General features: G+C 40.2%; 2 protein-coding genes across 5 annotated transcripts in view; both read left to right on the plus strand.

Moving 5' to 3' along the window:
- LOC149570374 (Spc97 / Spc98 family of spindle pole body (SBP) component) overlaps window positions 1–24,385 on the plus strand; it is a 224,000-nt gene that overhangs the window by 129,767 nt on the left and 69,848 nt on the right. For both annotated transcript variants that reach the window (XM_089823022.1, XM_089823021.1), the window contains 5 exons: window positions 1,143–1,234; window positions 1,405–1,477; window positions 1,563–1,715; window positions 1,817–1,936; window positions 2,031–2,084. In XM_089823022.1, coding sequence (XP_089679148.1) covers window positions 1,143–1,234; window positions 1,405–1,477; window positions 1,563–1,715; window positions 1,817–1,936; window positions 2,031–2,084 — 492 coding nt within the window. The remainder of the gene's footprint in view (window positions 1–1,142; window positions 1,235–1,404; window positions 1,478–1,562; window positions 1,716–1,816; window positions 1,937–2,030; window positions 2,085–24,385) is intronic.
- On the plus strand, window positions 8,214–11,877 carry LOC149570375 (uncharacterized). Of its 3 annotated transcripts, none has more exons than XM_089823018.1 (7): window positions 8,214–8,522; window positions 8,712–9,360; window positions 9,483–9,715; window positions 9,833–9,985; window positions 10,071–10,471; window positions 10,576–10,981; window positions 11,117–11,877. In XM_089823018.1, exons 2-7 carry the CDS (start codon window positions 8,744–8,746, stop codon window positions 11,698–11,700), a joined length of 2,394 nt encoding a protein of 797 aa, XP_089679144.1. In that variant the 5' UTR covers window positions 8,214–8,522; window positions 8,712–8,743; the 3' UTR covers window positions 11,701–11,877. The 3 variants fall into 3 exon arrangements, with proteins under 3 accessions (XP_089679144.1, XP_089679146.1, XP_089679143.1); XM_089823020.1 differs by having other exon boundaries at window positions 8,715–9,360; XM_089823017.1 differs by lacking the exon at window positions 8,214–8,522 and having other exon boundaries at window positions 8,531–9,360.

Below are 24,385 nucleotides of genomic sequence, written 5' to 3' on the forward strand. Positions count from 1 at the left end.
ATGATCTTACTTAATCAAATGTCATCCATATCTATAAGATTAACACATCCTAATTTAGAAGTAACAAATCTTCTGAATATATGAGTTGTTTGTAAAAACTCGTCTAGCGTACAACTAATATAATATAATAGTTCACATTATACTTACAAATCTACAACCAATTATATGAACATGTAACAAATATAACAACACATAATCAATAAGGTGAAAAGTACATTTGAGAACGTTGTAGATTTGCTTAGCAAGCTTGTGAGAATGAAGAAGTATAGGTGGTGGGAATTGGCAATGAGCATTGCCCATAGCTGTTAGATTATCTCGCTTGTAGTTTTCCTATACTTAGCAAATGTACACAAGATTTTGTAAAGGAATTGTATATATTATTTGGAGATGAGGCCATTGTGCTGTTGAAGCACTAGTGTTCTAGAATTATTTTAAAAAGATTTTTCATTCCTTTTTATTTATTTTTAAATTTATCGTTGTCCATTTGAGGTCAATAATTTTCTCCTTTCTTGCAACTCTATTCGTAGCCTTTCTGTTTTTAATTAGATTCATTAGAAGAGATTTGGACATCATATAATATTTCAGGGACAAGTCCACAAATTGGCTTCTAATAGATATAACCAGCATATCATAAATTGCAAATAAATTACACTCAAACCACCAGCCATTTATTTCGTTGGACAAACTTACAAATTTCTGAATAATTTGTCCTAAACTGTTTCCTGTGGCTTCATTGCAATTTTTCTTGATTATATCTGAATTCTTCTTGACTATATCTGCAAAAGTCATGAGTTTTGAATTTATGGTATCTAATCTGATTTATAACAGTTTTTGATGCTTAAGTAATGTTTTCAAAATCATAAATTGAATACTATTGTTTTCGATTTTATCTTTGTAAAGACCAACCGTCAATCCAACCCTAACTTTAGTTTTTCTTGTTCAAATTGCAATTTTTTGAAAAAGTCTCTTTTGGTTTGCTGATTACTTCCAAAAATTACCATTGTTGCTATGGACAAAATATTTAGCAGAATGCTTTATTAAGAGTACATGTTTGAGAGAATCTACGTAAATAATTGGACTCTTTTGAAAATTGTACAATTGATAGGTTTCAATTTTTGGTAATGATTTATTTTCAATGAAAGGCTGCAGCTATGGCTGGTGACAATGCCGCAAGGTCCTTACTTGAAAAGCTATCACAATATGCTAGTGCTGCATACCTTGGCATTCTAGAAAGGTAATGGCAGATTCTAGCACTAACGCTTGTTATAAATGTGTTAAACTCTTGTTCTCAATTTTATATTACATCTTTAAGAAATGCCTCTTTGGATCTTGTTTTTACAGACGAAATAATTTATTTAAATTTTGACTGGGTTGTGTTACGTTTTTATACACTTTTATTTGCAGGTGGGTCTATGAAGGAGTAATTGATGATCCATATGGTGAATTTTTTATTGCCGAGGACAAGACTTTGCAAAAAGTATTGATAACAAAAACCATATTTTGAATTTTACAGCCTTGTGTGCTGTAGTAGGATCTAAACAATTTGTTGACATTTCTTATAGGAGAGTCTTACTGAAGATTGCAATGCTAAATACTGGCAACAACGTTACAGCCTCAAGCCTGGTATTCCTAGCTTTCTCTTGAATTCAGCAGAAACAATTTTGACAACTGGCAAATATTTAAATGTTTTGAGGGAGTGTGGACATAGTGTTCAGGTGTGCTTATGGAACTCTGGTCTTTGGTTTCTTCTACAAGAATATTAAGATGAAAACATTTATCTGAAATGCCAAAGTTAACTTTGTTTAGGCTGTTACAGGTTCCCTTCTCTGAAAATGCAAAACTGACTAATTCAGGTTCAGACCGCCGGTATCTAGAATGCATAAATATAGCATATAACTTTGCGAGTGCTGAGCTTTTAAATCTAATTACTCATAAGGTAAGAAGATTTGAGATTGATTATAGCACTTTAATTTGAGACTGACTGGTCACTGAATGTGGCTGACTTCGATTAATGCTTATTGGTGGTGCAGTATGATCTTATGGCTAGATTGCGGTCTATGAAGCATTACTTTCTCCTTGATCAGGTATAATTTCAATTAAAAAATTGTTTGAGTTGCTATATTTGTCTATTTTGGAGAAATTTATTATCAATTAATTCTTTGTCTTTCCTTGCTGCCAATTGAAAGTATCACGGCTTAACATATACAACAAACATTAATATTGATATTCAACACGATGAATTGGGCTTTTTCAAATGTCTTTTAAGCTTAATAGTTTTTGCACTTAATTGGTGTTCCCTGAACCACATTAAACATCAAACCAACAATTTACCTAATGTTCACTGCAGAACCCCTCATTTCATTCTCTCTTTTTGTTTAGGGTGAATGGCGCATTCATTATCTTTGATGGGGTCCTTTAAGTTACAATAAAATTGTAGCCAGTATTGAACTGTGGAGAAGCCAACAGCCTTATGAGCTCCTGAAAGACTGAGAGCCAATTCATGTCATATAAGAGATCCCATAGGGAATTGTCTTGCTGTTTTGAGCTTGGGTCATCTTTGCCATAAGTGTCCCAATACTTACTACTGGGCCACACTTAAATGGACTGTAATGAATAAACAGTTGGCTAGAGTTGTCTAGAACACAAGGGGATCTTGGGTCCTTAATATATCTGCATAGTATGTTGCCGTCAGATTGAGACAAAATTATGGGCTTGAGTCCATAATTTAACAGAATATGTGGACAATGATTATGTGCTCCTTTTAGTTCTAGAAGGTGTCTTAAGAGCATGTGAGAATGACGTGTTGCACCTGGAATCTCTCATTCTCAACCACTCGCTTTACATCGATTGGGTTAATATACAGGTTGATATTTTAGCAATTTTTGTAGTGCGTATAGGGGCGACCTTATGTCATTAACATGGTCAGATGGGGTTGTTCTATGTTCTAGGTGATAGCTAGGGGATTGCTTAGGTCTATGCACTGTTCTATGGCTGACCTCAACCTGTAGTTGTCTCAATGAATAGTACAAGGTGCTAGGAGCTTGTTGAAATGTATTCATGGCTAAAAATGTCTTTTCCATGCATTGCTTGCCCGAAGTAGATCGAGCTGCATTTCATTATTGCCCTAGATTTTGACTCATTTTCCTAATCGATTCTATTCCTGACAATATTTACTTGTTGCAAAATTTACCATTTTTGCAATATAACACTATCAAATAATGTTCTTGCTTTCCATATTTGCATATGTATATTGCAATTTAGAAGGATTTGAGATATTAGCTTAGCTCTCTTCACAACTTGGCAATTTCTCCTCCAAAACGTGCATATCATAAACAGTTGAAAGGTAACACAACCACAGATTCATTTACATCTAATGAAGGTTCTATTTACCGAAGTGCAAGTTTTAGAAGAAACAATCTACTTTTTGAGATAATCAATTTTCTCTTCCAAATTTCTTGTTTAAGGTGTCACTCTAGGTTGAAATTCCAAGGAGTAATGATGCTGAACCAGGACCAATTTGATGTCTTGAATGTGTGTTTTGCACATGTTAATCTTAAGGCAGAATATATATTGTATTTGGTTTCTCTAATCTTAGACATGATTCAGTACTCACCAACTTATAGCAAAAATTAGCTAGAGGAATCAGTGACAAATCATGTTGAATTCTTCCACAAATTTTTCTTGAGTACATAAAATTCGAAATCCATGATGAAAAGTAACCAAATACTAGGGTTGAATTAAAGATGGATATTCAAGGAGAATGCATCTACGAGCTTAAACCTAACAAAGCCATGGAAAACTTGGGGAATGCTAAAGGCAATGAAGGAAAGGTGAGCATGGGAGAAAATGCAAAAGAGCAAAACAAGGAAAAACCAAAAAAACCGTAAGCTAGAAAAAAAGCAAGTGAAACAAAATGGTGGGTACCAATTTAAAAGAATTTGAATATTTTGTGATGATAGGAAACAATAAAAATAATCATGCAACATCAATTGATATAGTCAACACAAGCACCAAAGCCTTCAAAAAATGATAATTTAACCACTCTGATTAGTTATCAATCAAGGAAAGAAAGTCAGCTGACAAACAATAGCGAGTATGTGGTCTTGATGATCTCTTGTGATCAAGTAGTATGGAGATTGGATGAACATGAAACAACCTCTATTAAGTTCCTAGATTGCTTACCACTCCTAAACATGGTCTTTTGTGGTTTTGGCACTAGCAACCAAATGGATTAATTAGTATTATGTATCTAAATTGCTGAAAATGAAATTAGCAATAATCAATGTTATAACATTTATATAAAATGTCAAGGTACTAATTGATGTGCGTTTACATTCCATAAATCATCATATCCATGTACATCTAGCTTAAACTTTAATAATGAGGAAACAATTTACAAGGTGATATAGCACATTCCCCTCCCAATAAGATACCAATATAGTGGTCAAGTAATATCAATGTTGAGTTCAATAAGAACAAATTAAGATGGTGCAGCCATGTAAATTATCTTCCTTTACACTTGCACATTTGGTCCCATCGTACCAATACTTGCTACATATCCCTTTTTTGGTTAAGACTATGATGGTCCAAGATTTAAACTGGTTTGAGCTTTAGCCTCTTTTTCCCTTGTACTTGTATGTTTTACTACATTAGATGGGTAACATCATAATTCGTTAGCATAGTAATGTGGAACATGTCATGGATTTTGGACAGTGACGGATAAATAGCTACTCAATGGATCTTGATTGATTTATTCCTAAGTTGCTGGTTTTGGCATGGGGTCAAGTATGAGTATGGGGTTTCGGTGTGCTGATACAACTGTTTTTTTCCTTGGGGTATAGCTATATGTATGTATGTCTGTATGTATATGGACACAAAAATATATACATACACATGTACGTGCATACATATGTGTCTTTGCAAAGAATTAAAAAAATATACATATTTGAATATAGATTTGATATTTTGTATAATAATAATGGCATTTGAATCTTTTTAATTATGTTATTTGCCTACTAATGTCTTGTCTTTTTGTGAGGCCTACCGGTTTAGGTGGTATCCTATATGGAGGTGATTCTATGACATGTAAGCTACATTTGTGGAGGTAGCCATCCCACTTAGTGGATCCCACTAGGAGGCTAAAGTGGCGGTAATTTGTCTTGTCAGAAGTGATATGACAAATAATGATGCAATCTTAGCGCAGGATTGATTATGATGTGTATGTGATTGGTTATTATGGTGGAAGAGTTAACTATGATTGGTAGGCTCCATGTGATAGCGATGCCTATGCATGAAGGTGCTTGCATGCATGTGCATTGCATGTTGAGGGGCCCTATGCATGTGAAGGGGGTTGGAAATGATAAATGCAAATCAAGTGTTTCACGTTTATGACAGTACACTTCATGCAAGGCTATTGCATGCAAGTTAAGTTGCCCTTTTGGGTACGGGGTCAGATATGGATTCGTGCAACTGGTCTGGCGGTATGGCAAAATTTTAAAATGGGGTTTGGGTTCATTATTAAAAAAACATTTAAAAATAGTGTATATATTCCTCTTTCAAAATTAATTTATATATATATATATATATATATATATATATATATATATATAATCTAATCATTTATTATAATACAATATAATATACCAATAGTAAAATAAATTCCTTATCCATTGTTGAAATCTTGGCGCAGTCCATTGACTGGAAGCTTGTGGATCATAAGTATTGGGGAAATGGAGCAAGAGATGTGATCTAAAGCTGAAACTTATCAATCAGTCATTCTAACATAAATACTTGCGATGGGAGGGTCCAGTATCATGCCTGCTCATGATTGTTGAATGTATCATCTTGATGGTAAAAGTAACAATGGACATTGTAATATTTGATTAAGGTGAAAAAGGTTGATGTAATATACCAGCTAATTCCCAATAGGCGTATTGTAGGAGACCCTAGAATGGTCATACGGTCACTAGTAATTTGCACTAGAAGGATGCACGGCTAAGGAAATAGAGCCGTAGGGTGTGCATGAGGATGGGTGAGATGCTCGTATGGATACAACAGGAAATGTACGGATGCAGTAGGAATTGTACAAGAATGTTGGATATGCGTACGGTTGTTTAGAAGTCCAGACAGTATTTGAGAAGATGTCATGTCCCCTTTCTAGTGACATAACTTTTACCGGGGATTTGCCTATCATTGACTCTCGTAGGCAAGTGATTTGGAAAGAGAGTCATTCTGTTGACAGATGATTACATTCATGCTCTCAGAAAGTTATTATCCAGTAAGTGGGGCCTACTTGTTTTAATGTCGAACTGAGATTGTACTTTAACTTTATAAAGTTATTTATTTAATTTTATAAAGTTAATTAATAATAAAATACATTATAATAAGTTATTATAATAAGTTGTTCTAGAAGCTTCCAGCGGCTTCTCAAAAAGTAAATAAATAGAGGGTAGGGGGCACCCATTGGAGACAAGCGGTTTTGTGGATTCTACTTCTTCTTCACCTGGAGCGATTTGTAGTCATTTGGTCTGCAAATTCTCAATTTATCTTTGGGAACGAAAACTCCCATTGATAAGCAATTTTGAGGGTGTGAGATATCACCTGAATTATTGCAAAACAGGAGGTGGTGTTACAGTAATCTCATCAGGGCGGGAATCTGTGGCCTAAGGCCAAATTTTGTGGTTTGTTGACATTGGAGGAAGGAATTGACTAGTGCCGAATTGGAGGATTTGAAGGGAATTGGAGACACATTTATTACCTGTACCTGGTCGAATTTGCAAGCGGATCATTACCCAGTCTTACCTGTACTCTGACGGCTTAACCCGCGTCAGGAGTGGCATTTCAGCGGAAGGTATAAACTTGTTGGAAGATCGCAGTGTGAGCAGAAAGGAGTGACGGAATAGATCGGGGCAGACTGTGAAATTTTTAGACCAGTTCTTCCGTCCATTAGCCGATATAAATAAGCGGAAGTTGTGACTTCCTCATTTCGATTCGGAAGTCTCCCTACAGTCTCCGCATATTATCGGGATCCTTTCAGGAGTATAAAAAGACGTTCAATAATCATGTCGGGAGTTTATTCAGGAGTCGAACTCCATCATTCGAATCCACAGGATCTACAGTCAACACCCGTAGTCATTTTTTGGTCATCCGCGTGGGACTGGAAAATTAAAAAAACGATTTAAAAATCGCAGGAGGGCACGGGCCTGGATTGGAACCAGTCAAGTGCGATCTTTCCCTTAGAAACAGACAGAGGCGAATTTGAAAACTCATTCCGACTCAGCCTGAGAATTGCATGGGTGGCTTGAAATTCAGGTTTTATTAATTTTCAATAATTATAAAAAAATTATAGATGATTTGTTCTTTTTACAGTCCAGATTATGATTAATGCAGACTTAGCATTTGGATTCAATTAGAAAATTGTAACAATCAGACTTCTTAAATTTGATTATTGTTGCACCCATTTGATGAATATTGTTTAAGACATTACATATACTTAGTGATTGCATGCCATCATTCAGTATTGGTTATTTTTCCTTGTGGTTTTAAAATAAGGACCATCTCAGTGGTATCAGAGCAGTATTCCTGCCATCTTGTTGGGTAGAATATTTTTATGCAACCATATTCCAGATATTATATTCGCAGGAGAACAATATTTAAGGGCAGAGATATGGGTGAAAGACAGTCACAGAGTCCCCCTAGATTTCCCAGAGTTGATGATGATGAAACCAGAGAGTTTTACAGAATCATGACTACCGGACAGCAAGAAATAGCTCAGTCACTACAAGCTCTGACTACCATAATGGAGAGAGTTGTTCAACCCAGGATTCAGGAACAAGGTAGAGGTACACCTGATCATGATAATAGAAGTGTGGCAAGCTCACAGGGTGCTCCTAGGCGCAGATCATGGACAACAAATAGGCCTACTCGACCCACTTTCCTAAGGGAGGAGGCTCAGGAGATAGGGGAAGATGAATTGCCGGATGATTTTCAGGATGATCTCAGAGCTGCTACTGCTGAATGGCAAGCATTACCCCCGCATGTGCGTGAACCAGAGTAACGAGAATCGCCATAAAATCGCCTGAATCGGCGATTCGGCGATTAGATTCAGCAATGGCGATTTTTTTGGAGTCGGAAATCGCCATTGCCGATTTCTTCAGGTGAATCGCCTGAATCGCCGATTTAGGCGATTCAGGCAAAAAATCGCATGAATCGCCTAGAAAAATCGGCAGGAATCGCCCGCGGCCAATAAAGTATAGAGTTGTAAAATTTTAAAAAATTGCTTGGTTTTTTTACTTTGTTTTTGACCATTTCTCTTTGTTATAACCCTAAAGGGCCTTCTATTTATTTAACATGAGTAGAAGAGAGGAAAAGTGAGAGAGAAGAAGAGAAAAGAAAAGCCATAGGTTTCTAACCGGCAAGAAGAAAGAGCACAAAAGAGATCAGCAATCCATTTGTGGAGGCCATCAATTGCATTGGGAGCATTAGGGAGCCAATCTCAACACTCCTCAACTCATTTGCAAGAGGTAAGTGCTCTTTTTTTTTTTGCATGTTAGTGTATTATGCATTTTTTGTTAAATTTTTATAGTTTTCAAGATTTTTAGTTTAGATCTTGAATGTTCTTTATTTTTACTAAGTTGCAAACTAGGGTTTGTTGTTTTGTAGCTTTTATTAGCTTCAAACTTTGATATTTTACATATAAATTTTTATTGCAGCAGCCTTTGCTTTCATTTTTTGCAAATTCGCAATGGGTAGAAAAGATGAATGTTGGAAATATAACGAAGAGTTTCCTGGAAGAACCAAATATCAAACAAAATGTATTTTTTGTAAAGAAAAAATAACTTCTGGGGGTATTTATAGATTGAAATACCACATTGCTGCTATACCTGGACACGATGTTACAATTTGCACTCACCAAACTCCTGAGGCAAAACGCACTTGCTTAATGGCATTAGAAAAAATTGAAAAAGACAAAGCCAATAGGAAAATGCAACTTGAAGGGTTAAGGGGTATTGGCTCCCATGTTCCCGCATCCGCATCTGCAGCCGCATCCACATCTGCATCTGCATCAGCTTCTGCATCTGTAGGTTGTGTTGGAGAGGGTTCTTCTAGGCCTCCTTTTTATCCTAGTTCTTCTGCTCGTGCTGGTGCTAGTCGGTCACATACTGAGACAGAGTCCCACACCAACCTATTGCAGCCTAGAGTGCGGAAAAACAGAATGGATAGTTACTTTGTGCCCCGCACTACTCCTGGTTCCCAACCCACGCTTGAGGGCATGGGTTTGAACAAGGAAATTCATGATGCTGCCAGAAAGGAGATATGCAAATTTTGGTACTTTTGCAACATTCCATTTATTGCAGCCAGGTAATTGATTCTTTTTTCGTTGTTTTCTTTAAAGTTAAAATTAAAAGTAAAAGTAAAACTTTAATTATATTTACTTGTTTTATAATTTGAGTCTTTGACATCTAAATTTTTATTTGTGACAGGGCTCCTTATTGGCAGAACATGATAGACGCGGTTGCTATTTGTGGTCCGGGGTTTAAAGCCCCAACTGAGGCTGAGTTGAGCGGATACCTCTTGGATGAGATGGTAGAGGACATGAGGGCTGAGCTCGAGGAGAACCGAAAGGAGTGGATTGCAAAGGGTTGCACCATCATGACTGATGGTTGGACAGATAGGAGGAATAGAACACTCCTCAATTTTCTTGTATCCTGTGGAGGTAATTGATCATTCTACTTTCCTACATACATAATTGTAAATTTTGATTTGTTGAATGCTAATTTGTTGATGATCCATTTAATTTTAATATTCTAATTCGTTGTTTTGTTACTTGTAGGATATACCATGTTCATCAAATCCATTGATGCTTCCGCACATGTAAAAAATGCCACATACTTATGTGAGGCTATTGAGGAAGTCATAGCAGAGGTGGGAGAACAAAATGTGATCCAGGTGGTGACGGATAATGCAGCAAGTTATGTTGCTGCAGGTAAACTTTTAACTTTTCAAGTTTTGAAAATAAATTTATTTGAATTTTGAAATTTGAATTTCTAATTGACTTAAAATTGTTGTAGGTAAACTTTTGATGGAGAGGCACCCCACCATATTTTGGTCCCCTTGTGCGGCACATTGCATTGACCTCATGTTGGAGGAAATTGGCAAACTTGAGTTTGTCAAGTCATGTGTGGAAAGGGCAAAAAACATATGCAAATTCATTTATAATCATTCATTTGTCCTTAGCACAATGAGGAAGTACACAGAAGGAAAAGAGTTAGCTCGCCCAGGTATCACGAGGTTTGCCTCGAATTTCATCACCTTGCAGTCCTTGTTGACATCAAGGGATGAATTGAGGAGCATGTTTGTTGGGCGGGAGTGGATTTCCTCTTCCTATGCTACGACCACTGTAGGGATAGATGTGGCGGATTGCATATTTGATGAGGATGGTTTTTGGAAACCCGCTAGAGAAATCCTGCAGGTAAATTTATTGCAATTTAACATTTAGTATTTTACTTTTACTTTAAGTTATATTATTTTATATTTAAGTTTTGACTCAAGTTTTTTGTTTTACTTTATATGTAGGTCACTGAGCCCCTTGTAGCTTTGCTACGAACTGCTGATGGGGAGAAGCCCTCTATGGGCTACATTTATGAGGGCATGGATAGGGCCAAGGAGGCCATCAGAGCCCAATATGCAGGAGTGCAGGAGAGGTATGGCCCTATTTGGGACATCATCGATAGGAGATGGCAGAATCAGCTCCATCGACCCATCCATGCAGCAGCTTACTTTCTGAATCCGGCATATCGTTTCCGTCCTGAGTTCAAGGCGGATGCGGAGGTTCTCACTGGCTTATACACAGTGATTCAGAGGTTGAGTAGCGATGAAGATAGCGCTGCTGCGATTGTTGAGCTAGACCAGTTCAACAATAAAGAGGGGCCACTTTTCTCTAGCAGGATGGCCATAAATGCTCAGACAACACTACAGCCAGGTAAAAATTAAATAATATATTCAATGTTCATGAATCTAGATTCTAATCTTAAAGTTGATTATGTAATTTTAGAGTTAACTTGTAATTTGTAAATGAGACTAATTGTTTCTATTTTCAATTTTTCCCTTATTGCAGATAGATGGTGGCAAATGTTTGGGGCCACAACCCCAAAACTTCAAAAAATTGCCATTCGTATTCTGAGTCAGCCAAGCAGCGCTTCTGGATGTGAGCGCAGTTGGTCCATGTTCGAGCACATCCATTCGAAGAGGAGAAACAGGTTGACAGTGCAGAAGTTGAATGATATTGTCTTTGTTCATTACAACCTCCGTCTTAGGATCAGACAGATTTTGGGCACTGACTCCTCTCCGATCATTCTAGAGGAGATTGATCCAGAATCAGAGTGGCTCACAGAGGTTGTGGATCCAGTCTTCACTGAGGAAGACCGTGTGTGGGTTGACCAGGTGGATATAGAGGTTGAGGCAGCTAGAGCACGTTCTTCAGGCATTGGTAGACGCACACGTGCACGCACAGGCACAGGCCCTAGCGACGTTCATGAGCACATCTTACATGCGGGAGATATGGCTCGGCAGTCCTCTAGGACCTACATTAGACGCCTTGCTACTAGGCAGACTGGATACTCAGAGGCTGAGGCTGAGGCTGCAGCCGAGCTTCAGGATGATGTTGAGGATGATGATGATGACTATGAGTCTGAGGCTTGAGCTGGAGCCTTGTTTTTATATTTTGTTTACAGATATTGATACTGAATCATTGATAGACATATGTTTCAAACTTTCATGGATCTTCATCTTAGATTCTTACATACATTTATGATTTGATGTCTTATGGATCATCTTACATACATTCTATGATTTAAATCATTGTGATCATTTGATTTCTATTTACTTCAGCTAGCCTACAATTTACATTTTAGATAACATAGTTACATATGTGATGGATTTTATGTTCCATGTTTATGTATGTTAAGTTTTAACTTCTATTTGATGATGTTATAGTGTGTTTAAGTTATATTCAATAAAGGGCGCATGAAATAAGTTTTAAATTGTTAAAATCTTTAAATTTAAAGGGTTTTTTCAAATTTGCCGATTCATTGCCGATTCATTGCCGATTCACGATTCGATTCGGCCTTGCCGATTCCGATCCGATTCCGATTCTTGTTACTTTGGCGTGAACTATTGAACTTTGATCGCTATCTGAACCAAAGGAGAGAGCATATGAGGAGCAGCCGACAGAATAGGAGGTCTAGAGGAGGTCATGATAGTGAGTTGCAGCGAGCTGTTAGCAAACTCACTTTACCATCTTTCGATGGTAGTGGTCAGATGACAGCACAGGCTTGGGTTCATAAGTTTGATGCATTCTTGGCATTGAGGCCTATGTCAGAGATAGATGCCATCAGATATGCCACTTTGCATTTGGAGGGAGCAGCTCATGATTGGTGGTCGCACGGGATGGTTACGTTGCAGCACAACCAGGTGACATCTTACCAGGACTTTGTGGATAGATTGGTTGAACGTTTTGATAAAAAGGATCCAGAGATTTATTTTCGCGACCTCGCTCAGTTAAAACAGTCAGGCAATTTGGAGGTTTATATTAGTGAATTTCAGAGGTTGTCAGTTATGGTACAGGATGTGTTTGAGAGACGGTTGGTTATCCTATTCAGAGAAGGATTGTCCGAACCCCTTAAGGGGTGGATTAAGGCATTTGATCCACCAACACTTCAGGAGGCCATGAGGAAAGCGCGGAGTATGGAGCTAACAGCATCTTCTAGTAGGTTCACTTCCAAGAGTACTACTTCTTTCAGAGACAATAAGAAGTTTGATAAGAATAAAGGGAAGAGTATTGAAACCAAAGGAAAATCACCCTTGGATGCAGAAGCATTAAACGATTTGCGCAGAAAGAAACTATGCTTCTATTGCAAAGGCCCATATGACAGGGACCATGATTGTCCTCTGAGACCTAAAGGAAAGGCCAACAGAGTTATGTGGGCATATTACGAAGGGTTAGATTCCAACAGTGTAGCAAATGAGGATGATCACAGTAGTTCAGAACCTGAAGGAGAAATAGGAAATTCAGAACAAAAGGAAGAAATTGAGTTACATTTACAGCAGGGCCGTTTTTCTAGTATTCAGCAGGAGGGATCTTTTAGGTTACGTGGTGTTTTAGCAGGACAGAAGGTGATCACATTGGTTGATACAGGTGCCACACACAACTTCATTGATGCACAATTGGTTGAGTGCCGTGGAATCAAGACAGAGGAGTTTGAGGGTCTCCGAGTACAGGTTGCCGATGGATACACTCTTAAGTGCAATAGAATGGTCAGAGACATGCCTTTACGTTTGAATAGTTATGAGTTTAAAACAGATTACCATGTGGTCAATATGGGCGACTTGGATATCGTTTTGGGTATGGCATGGGTTACGTTTATTGGGCGAGGTCACTTTCCGTCTCAAGGACATGGAGATCAAGTTTGAGGTAGATGGGAAGCAACATGTGTTGAGAGCTATCAAGAATAGTGATATCCGAACTATTTCTCTCAGAAAATTGGAAAGCTTGGTGAGGCATAACGATATTAAATGGGCAGCTGTGTGTACTCTCATGGCTACAGAGGATGAACAACAAAAGACGGAATATCATCTAGACATCCAGATATTAAGGGAAAAGTATAGTAAGGTATTCAACGATATAACACTTGGTACACCACCTGATAGAGGGATTGAGCACATCATCGAATTAGAAGAAGGTGCTAAACCAGTTGTGATCACTCCATACAGGCATCCAAAGAGGCTCAAAGACGAAATAGAAAAAACCATCAAGGAGCTTCTTGCAATGGGACACATTAGACCTAGTAAGTCTCCTTTTGCTTCTTCAGTAGTTTTGGTAAAGAAGAAAGATGGTTCTCTACGGATGTGCATTGATTACAGAATGTTGAATAAGAAGACCATTAAGAATAGATATCCTATTCCACGGATTGATGAGCTGATAGATGAACTACATGGGGCATGCTACTTCAGCAAGATAGACTTGAGATCGGGTTACCACCAGATTAGAGTCAGAGAACAAGACATAGAGAAGACTGCCTTCAGATGTCATTGTGGACACTTTGAGTTTGTAGTGATGCCATTCGGGTTGACCAATGCACCAGCTACTTTCCAGTCCACCATGAATAAGGTCTTCCATCATCAGCTGAGGAAATTTGTGTTGGTTTTCTTTGATGATATCTTGGTATACAGTCGGACATGGCGTGAGCATATGGAGCATTTAGAGACAGTATTGGATACCTTGCAGGTAGAGTCCTTGTATGCCAACGAGTCCAAATTTGATTTGGGCATGACCGAGTTATTATACTTAGGTCATAATATCAGTAGAGAAGGAGTACGGATGGATCTTGATAAGATTCGTGCTATTGTGGAGTGGCCTATTCCTAAGAACCTGACCCAGCTGAGAGGATTCCTTGGTTTATGTGGCTTCTATCATAGATTTGTTTGCGGATATTCGCGACATGCGGCTCCTATGACAGATTTGCTAAAAAAGGGAGCTTTTGTTTGGACAGCAAAATCACAGGCTTGTTTTGATAGATTTAAGGAGATCATGACTTCATGCTCGGTACTAGCATTGCCCGATTTCTCGAAACCATTTGAACTTCAGTGTGATGCTTCAGGAGATGGTATTGGGGTTGTTTTGATGCAGGACAAACACCCTATTGCATATGAGAGTAGGAAACTCCGTGGGCCAGAGAAATCATTCGGCATTTACGACAAGGAGATGTTAGCTATCATGCATGCATTAGCTAAGTTCAGGCAGTATTTAGTAGGTGGTAAGTTTTGTATAAAAACTGACCACAACAGTTTGAGACATTTTCTTGGGCAAAGATATCTCAATGATAGACAGCAAAAATGGGTGAGTAAGTTGCAGGCATACGACTTCGATATATCGTACGTTAAAGGCACTCAGAATGTTGTAGTAGACGCCTTGTTACGCAGGCCACATCTTAATGCGATGATTGAGATCTCTGAGGATTGGAAGCATTTGATTGTCGCAGAATATGTTAGAGACTCTTGGGCATCTGGGATAGTTGATGGGACAATTGTTGACACTAGGTATTCACTTGTGGATGACTTGATCATTTACAAGAGCAGAATCTTTTTAGTCCCAGGATCGAAGGTGAAATGGTCTATTATGTGGGCTCTTCATGATTCACCCATAGCTGGTCATCCCGGGTACTTTAAAACATATAGACAGGTGTGGGAACGGTTTACATGGAAAGGACTCAAGAAGGATGTATTGCAGTATGTTCGTGAGTGTTCTGTTTGTCAACAGAATAAACAGGAGCACACCTTCCCAGCAGGACTCTTACAGCCACTTCCCATCCCGAGACAGAAGTAGGAATGCATATCCATGGATTTCATTACAGGATTGCCCAAGGCTCAGGGACGTGATTGCATTTATGTGGTGGTGGATAGACTAACGAAATATGCTCACTTCTTTCCCATCACCACGACTTATACAACAGTATAGGTAGTTGAGGTATTCTTTAGAGAGGTTCTCAGGTTACATGGGATACCCCGTAGTATTGTCAGTGACAGGGATAGCAGATTCTTGAGTCATTTCTGGAAGGAGGTGTTTCGATTATGTGGCACTGAGCTCACACCCAGTACTAGTTATCACCACACGAAGATAGTAAACAAGTGGGTGGAAGGCTACTTGAGGAATTACGTGGCTGATCAGCAGAAGGCATGGGTAAGATGGATTTATCTGTGTGAATATTGTTACAATACCACTTTTCACATGTCAATCCAGATGACACCTTTCCAAGCATTATATGGGTATGATGCACCGAGCTTTGTTGACTTGCTGATGGGGGATGTCCGAGTTCCATGTGCCGGGGATTTGATTCAAGAGAGTAAAGACATTATTAGCACTCTTCGGGATAATATTGCTCGGGCACAGAATCAATATAAGCAATATGCAGATCAAAAGAGAACTGAGAGAAGCTTTGAGGTTGGTGACATGGTTTACCTCATGCTTCAGCCCTTTCAGCAATCCACTCTTAAAAGAAGCGGGTCAGAAAAGCTTAAGCCTAGATATTATGGGCCTTTCAGGATCACTAGATGAATAGGGGAATTAGCTTATGAGCTTGAGCTTCCAGCAGATAGCAAAGCGTATAATGTGTTCCGTATGTCGCGCCTCAAAAAGGCGCTGGGACAGAATGTGGTACCTTCTACAGTATTACCCCCTTTGGATGGTGAAGGGAAATTGATCTTAGTGTTGGAATTCATTTTGGAAAGTAGGGAAAAACAGCTCCGCACAAGGGTAATCAGAGAGTATTTGGTTAAATGGAAAGATCTTCTAGTTGAAGATGCCACTTGGGAAAATGAAACAGTTTTGCAGCATCCAGCTTTGAGATTGCTTGAGCACAAGCAATTTCAGGAAGGGCGGACTGTCATGTCCCCTTTCTAGTGACATAACTTTTACCGGGGATTTGCCTATCATTGACTCTCGTAGGCAAGTGATTTGGAAAGAGAGTCATTCTGTTGACAGATGATTACATTCATGCTCTCAGAAAGTTATTATCCAGTAAGTGGGGCCTACTTGTTTTAATGTCGAATTGAGATTGTACTTTAACTTTATAAAGTTATTTATTTAATTTTATAAAGTTAATTAATAATAAAATACATTATAATAAGTTGTTCTGGAAGCTTCCAGCGGCTTCTCAAAAAGTAAATAAATAGAGGGCAAGGGGCACCCATTGGAGACAAGCGGTTTTGTCTATTCTACTTCTTCTTCAGCTGGAGCGATTTGTAGTCATTTGGTCTGCAAATTCTCAATTTATCTTTGGGAACGAAAACTCCCAGTGATAAGCAATTTTGAGGGTGTGAGATATCACCTGAATTATTGCAAAACAGGAGGTGGCGTTACAGTCATCTCATCAGGGCGGGAATCTATGGCCTAAGGCCAAATTTTGTGGTTTGTTGACAGTGGAGGAAGGAATTAACTAGTGCCGAATTGGAGGATTTGAAGGGAACTAGAGACACATTTATTACTTGTAGCTGGTCGAATTTGCAAGCGGATCATTACCCAGTCTTACCTGTACTCTGACGGCTTAACCCGCGTTAAGAGTGGCATCTCAGCGGAAGGTATAAACTTGTTGGAAGATCGCAGTGTGAGCAGAAAGGAGTGACGAAATAGATCGGGGCAGACTGTGAAATTTTCAGACCAGTTCTTCCGTCCATCAGCTGATATAAATAAGCGGAAGTCATGACTTCCTCATTTCGATTCGGAAGTCTCCCTACAGTCTCCGCATATTATCGGGACCCTTTCAGGAGTATAAAAAGACGTTCAATAATCAGGTTAGGAGTTTATTCAGGAGTCGAACTCCATCATTCGAATCCGCAGGATCTATAGTCAGCACCCGCAATCATTTTTTGGTCATCCGCGTGGGACTGGAAAATTAAAAAAACGATTTAAAAATCGCAGGAGGGCACGGACCTGGATTGGAACCAGTCAAGTGCGATCTTTCCCTTCGAAATAGACAGGTGAATTTGAAAACTCATTCCGACTCAGCCTGAGAATTGGATGGGTGGCTCGAAATTCAGGTTTTATTAATTTTCAATAATTATAAAAAAATCATAGATGATTTATTCTTTTTACAGTCCAGATTATGATTAATGTAGACTTAGCATTTGGATTCAATTGGAAAATTGTAACAATCAGACTTCTTAAATTTGATTATTGTTGCACCCATTTGATGAATATTGTTTAAGACATTACATATACTTAGTGATCGCATGCCATCATTCAATATTGGTTATTTTTCCTTGTGATTTTAAAATAAGGACCATCTCAGAAGACCGTATCGTAACCAAGAATAATAGGCCATACGGTTTATCATTGACCACGAAATAGGCCGTATGGTGAACACAAGTTGGTTGTATGATGTATTAGGAGGACAGTATGGTGACTACTGAAGGGTGTATGGAGTGGTGCAGATGGAGTTGAGGGAGACGTACGGATGAGAGATGCACAGAAGACGATTGAAACAATATCGCTTATACACAACTACGGAATGATGTGGAAATCCACAAAATAGTAGAGACACGAAATGAAAGTGCACAGAACAAAGAATAGATCGAACCAATAATCATTCGCAATATGATGGTGCATTTCGCCTTCCAAATTCGAATGAAGCAGTACAATGCAACAACAAAATAGGGTGAGGGTTGAATCCCACCAAAACCGCACAAGCCAAATAGGGAAGATCTTTCACTTCCGAAATGGCGAACACTTCCAAACTCAAACAGGAATCTGCAGTACAGAGAAATATAATCAAAAGCATGCGTACGAACTATAACGAGCCGTGCTTAAATACTCGTCGGGAAAAGCTTTCCGAGGGTGTACAAAGTTAGCCGATGCGACAAAAACTATGAAAACAAAACAAAATAAAATGGGTCCGAGATAAAATAAATCAATCAGCCCATTACAAAGATTAAATCATTTATTTTATAACGGGGACATTACAATCCTCTCGTCCCAAAATTTGCTTGTCCTCAAGCAAGTGCAATGCCAGGTGTTGGAGGATGTGCTCGCCTTCCCACGTTGCGTTGTCCAATGGTAGGTGTTGCCAATGTACGAAGTACTCTCTCAAGGTGCAGTTCTGCAGGAACTTTTCACGCACTTCGAGAATCTCAACAGGTTCCAGAATGAGCTTCCCCTCCTCACTGAGTGGCGGAAGGTCGGTAGTGACTGTGACGTTTTGCCCGATAGCCATCTTCAGACAAGAAACATGGAAGACATTGTGAATGAGGCTACCATCCGGAAGGTCCAGTTCGTATGCTACCTCACCAATGTGACGGATCATGCGATAGGGACCATAAAAACGTGGCTTCAGTTTCTCCTTTCCTATTCCCTTTAATGAAGACTGTCGGTATGGCTGAAGCCAGAGATAGACCAGATCGCCTACTTCAAAATTCCTCTCTATCTGGTGTTTGTCGGCGTACACCTTCTGTTGATTTTGTGCCTATTGCAGGTTTTCTTTCAAGCTCCTCAGTATGTCCTGTCCCTCCTGAAGGCAATCCTTCACCCTTGGAGCACGTCTGTCGCCCAGAACTATGTCAATGAAGGAGAGGGGTTCATGCCTGTACAGAGCTTTGAACGACGCCATTTCGATCGACATGTGATACGTGGTATTGGAGAAATACTCCTTGAGATGGATCTATTTTACCCACGTGCGTTGTTGTGCCAAGACGTAGTTCCGTAGGTAGCCTTCGAGCCATTTGTTCACAATTTCCGTTTGGCCATCTGTCTGCGAGTGGTAACTCGTGCTCGGTGATAATTTTGTCCTTGCCATCCGAAACAGTTCTGTCTAGAAGGTATTGATGAATTGTCCATCCTGATCATTGATGATGTTTCGGGGTAACTTGTGTAGGCGAAAGACTTCTCTGAAAAACAGTTCGGCGACTTGTGCAGCTTGAAGGTCTGAGGGGATGGCGAAGAAGTGAGCTTACTTTGACAATCTGTCAACCACCACGAAGATGCAGTCCTTTCCATTCACCTTGGGAAGACCTGTTATGAAGTCCATTGATACACTTTTCCACTTATGTTCAGGAATGAACAAAGGCTGTAACAGTTCGACAGGAAGGGTGTGTTTGGATTTGTTCTGTTGGCAAACTGTACATTCTCTCACATGTTGCAACACGTCCCCTTTCAGTCCCTTCCATGAAAATCTCTCCTGCATACTTTTTAAAGTCTTAAGGAAGCCGGGATGTCCAGCCAGAGGGGAGTCGTGCACTTCCTTCAGGATCTTTTGCTTCGGTTTGGATTCTGGCACTAAGTAGATCTGATCTTTATAATAGATGATATCGTTCACCACCCTATACTGATCATCGTGGATGTGACCATCCATTATCTCACAGGCAAACGTATTCTTGGAATATTCTACCAATAGTTGTGCCTTCCAGTCCGCTGAGATCTGTTCTAGTGAGTAGATGGTGGGTTTTCTGAACAAGGCGTCTGCAACAACATTGTTCTTTCCTTTTACATATTCAATTTCAAAATCAAAAGATTGAACTTGGTTTACCCCTTTTTGCTGCCGTTCGTTCAAGTCTCGTTGCTCTAGGAAATATCTTAGATTGTTGTGATCCGTACGGATGACAAACTTGGCACCTACTAGATATTGCTGGAACTTGGTTAGTGCATGTACAATGGCCAACATTTCTTTGTCATAGATGAAATACAGGCGTTTTGCTGGTGTAAGCTTCTTGCTCTCATAGGCGATGGGGTGTCTATCCTATATCAGAACCGCTCCAATGCCTTCCCCAGATGCGTCGCATTCCAAAATGAACAGTCGGGTGAAGTCAGGCAATGCAAGAACCAGGCAAGTGCTCATGGCCTCTTTTAGCTTATCAAAGGTGAGTTGTGCTTCTTCGTTCTGCTGGAAAGCCCCCTTCCTCGTTAGATCTGTTAAAGGTGCACTGAGCTGAGAAAAACCTTTGACAAATCTCTTGTAGTAACTGCATAATTCAAAGAACCCTCGCAGATCCGTGAGTGATTTTGGGGGAGGCCAGTTGAGGATAGTCTGAATCTTCTCCTGATGCACTTGAACACCGTATTGACTGATGACATGCCCCAAGTACAATATCTCTATCATACCAAACTCACATTTGGATTGTTTGGCGAACATGGACTGTTCCTCCATGATACTTAGAACTTCATTTAGATGCTTCAGGTGCTCCTCCCATGTCCCGCTATAAATAAGATCATCAAAGAATACCAATAGATACGCAACTGTTTGTTGAAGATGCGGTTCATGCACGATTGGAATGTAGCAGGTGCAATGGTTAAACTGAACGGCATGACTAGGAACTCATAGTGTCCGTAGTTGTAGTCAAAAGCCGTTTTCTCCACATCCTCTTCCCTCATTCGGATTTGATGGTATCCGGAATGAAGATCTATTTTTGAAAAATAGATCGCGCTATGTTGTTCATTCAGCAGCTCATCTATCCTCAGGATGGGGTACCTGTTCTTTATTGTCCTTTTGTTCAGTGCGCAATAGTCCACACACATGCGCATCGTTCTGTCCTTTTTGACCAACACCACAAATGACGTGAATGGGCTAGAACTGGGACAGATCCATCGTTTCTCAAGCAACTTCGGAATCGTCCGTTCGATCTCATCCTTGAATTTCTTGGGGTGGCGGTATAGTGTGGTTATGACTGGTTTTGCCCCTGATTCCAACTCTATTGTGTGTTCAAACCCCCGATGCGGTGGTATGCTAGGTGGAATATCCATGAAAACGTTTTCATGCCTACTTAAAATATCCTGAAGCTCTTTATCTTGTGGAGGTGTTCGATGGCCCTCTATAGGTTCCACTGAGATAAACAATGCGCAACCCATGCAACGTCATCGTGCCGTAGGATTGCCTCCATCCGATGTGTGAAAACTTCCTTCGGCCCTTCATTTGTCATCCCTCGAAGGACCACCTTCTTCTCGTCAACCACAAAAGTGAAGTCCATTCGCTTGAAACTCTGAGTGTACTCATCAAGCGTCTTCATCCACTGTTTGCCAAGAATGACTTCCATGTTGGTGAGATCCATTATGAAAAAGTCCTCTGTTACCGTGTGATTCGCCATTGTGATGCTCAACTGAGGAACAAGGTGCGTGCAGGGTAGGAAAGTCCCTCTGGCAACCTTGACCTGAAAGCCTGCGTGTGCTTCCATAGGAAGACTTCTACACTTTACCAAGGATAAGTTTATGAAGTTCAAAGTAGCTTCGCTATCCAACATCACCGTGACCCTTTGTCCTTGAAGGGTACCTCGTACATGGAAAGCTGTGCACCTTGGACTGCCAGCCAATGCAATGGATCCCCTGCACTGTACCAAGGTGGCAATCCTCTCCGTACGGTTTAAATTGGCCATGCTGGTGTCATTGCTAGGTTGGATATCTTTCACTGGCATTTCCTCTTGTTTGTGTTAGTCCTCTTCATCGGACACTACCTCGATGTAGTGGATCTTCCCCTTCCCGAGGCATCGGTGGCCAGGCTCCCAAGGCCTCTTGCAATTGAAGCACAACTTCTTCCTTTAGAGTTCTTGTCGGGATGCTTCATCCAATGAGGGCTTCTTGGGCGGAGGTTTGTCCCTCGGAAACATCGGTGGTTTCGGATGTGAGTGACTCCGAGAGGATGAGGATGATGCTGACGACAATGCCATGCTTCCTGCCTTAGTGATCGCTTCCGACAGGGTTGACGGATTGAATCCCTTCACCCAATCCTTCGGTGGTTCTACCAGCCTGTCCATAAAGAGCATGACCCACCTCCTTCCAGAGATGTCCGTGACCAACACGGAAACTCCGAAATTTTGCAATGAACTGGTCTACCGATCTAGTTTGCCTCAGTTGCGCCAGATCTTTGAAATTGAGCTCGGGATATTTCCCATCAAATCGTTCTATTAATCTCTCCGTAAACTCCGCATAGGTCTTTATTTGATCATGCCCTAGTGTGATAGTGCCGTGGTGCCACCATTCATGTGCAACTCCCTCTAAGTGCAACGTAACAAATTTGATTGCTTCTTCTTTTGGCATAGGATTTAGCTGGAAGTATGTATTGGCTTTCATCACCCACACTTGTGTTGAAATGGAACCCGATCCGTCAAATGGAGACAGATTCACCTTACTCAATTTTCTCTTGAGATCATTGTTAAAGTATCCTCCTCTGTTTCTGCATCTTGAGTGTCTCTTTCTTAGATCTGTGTAATCTTTGTAGGAAATGTCTTCTTCAAGGTTTGCATTTCTCCAATCCTCTCTTATCTCTTCGAAAGTTGGTAGTCTCTCTCTGTGATGTGCTTCTGTCCGTGGTGGGAAGGTCGGCATGGAAGGTTGAGAGCGTGTGAGCTGAGGGTGCGGTTTACCCGATACTGAGTCCACGTTGTGTCCATTTTGATCTCCAGATATTTTGTTCTCCACCAAGTTCTTGAGGGTTTCCTCCATGAGTCGTTGCGTATCCGTGTTCTGTGCCTGATTCTAGGCAAGTTCCCTCAGAAGTGCCACCAGTTCAGCGCCTATCGGTTCCCGTTCGTCAGCCATTCGATCAACGGAATGTGTCCTTCTCTTTCGGCTATAAACTCTTATTCACCGTCCACAGGTTGGCAAGATTAGAGAGCTCTAATACCACTGTAATGTACCAGCTAATTCCCAATAGGTGTATTGCAAGAGACCCTAGAATGGTTGTACAGTCACTAGTAATTTGCATTGGAAGGATGTACTGCTAAGGAAACAGAGCTGTATGATGTGCAAGAGGATGGGTGAGGTGCCCGTACGGATACAATAGGAAAATGGCCGTACAGATGTAGCAAGAACTATACGGGAGTGTTGGATATGCGTACAGTTGTTTAGAAGTCCGTACGGTATCTGAGAAGACCATATGGTAACCAAGAATAATAGGCCGTACGGTTTATCACTGGCCACGAAACAGGCCGTATGGTGAACACAAGTTGGCCATACGATGTATTATGAGGACAGTACGGTGACTACTGAAGGGTTTATGGAGTGCCATAGATGGAGCTGAGGGAGATGTATGGATGAGAGATGCACAAAAGACGATTGAAACAATATCGCTCATACACAACTATAGAATGATGCGGAAATCCACAAAATAGTAGAGACACGAAATGAAAGTGCACAAAACAAAGAATAGATCGAACCAATAATCATTCGTAATATGATGGCGCATCCGGCCTTCCAAATTCGAATGAAGCAATACAATGCAACAACGGAATAGGGTGAGGATTGAATCCCACTGAAACCGCACAAATCAAATAGGGAAGATCTTTCACTTCCAAAATGGCAAACACTTCCGAACTCCAATAGGAATCTGCAGTACAGAGATGTTTACCGTACAGGTAAAGAAGTCAACACATACAGACAATAATAGCAGAATAGCAGAATTATATTCGCAATAGTAGATGAATGATGAATGATCATTTACAATGATCCCGGACAGGATATAAATACTACTGCCGAACCTTCCCGAAGGAGTCTGTCGGCCACAATTATTCTATCCGTTACAAACTATTTACTGCCGGACCGTCGGCTACAAAAACATCGCCAGACCGTCGGCTACAGAAACATCGCCGGACCGTCGGCTACAGAAACATCGCCGGACCGTCGGCTACAGAATACAAAATACCGCCGGACTGTCGGCTACAGAAACACCGCCGGACTGTCGGCTACAGAATACAAAATACCGCCGGAACCATCCAGTCGGCTAACACCATCCCCCCCAAAAAGAAAAGTCGTCTTCTGACGACTGACAAAATATCTGAGACAAATTAACAAACAAAATACATTAACAGAGTGACTACAACAAGAGAAATCTGCTTCTGTCACATCACTTCCACA

This window comes from Cupressus sempervirens, chromosome 3 (assembly GCF_028749045.1).
Source record: "Cupressus sempervirens isolate cs-2001-9-10 chromosome 3, ASM2874904v1, whole genome shotgun sequence".
Taxonomy (NCBI): domain Eukaryota; kingdom Viridiplantae; phylum Streptophyta; class Pinopsida; order Cupressales; family Cupressaceae; genus Cupressus; species Cupressus sempervirens.

What these genes read in the sequence shown, in the direction of transcription:
- LOC149570375 (XM_089823018.1), top strand. Translation starts at nt 8,744, where the DNA reads ATGGGTAGAAAAGATGAATGTTGGAAATATAACGAAGAGTTTCCTGGA. An exon ending in TTTTCTTGTATCCTGTGGAG is followed by an intron (nt 9,716 to 9,832) that starts GTAATTGATCAT and finishes TGTTACTTGTAG; the next exon opens with GATATACCATGTTCATCAAA. An exon ending in CCGCTAGAGAAATCCTGCAG is followed by an intron (nt 10,472 to 10,575) that starts GTAAATTTATTG and finishes CTTTATATGTAG; the next exon opens with GTCACTGAGCCCCTTGTAGC.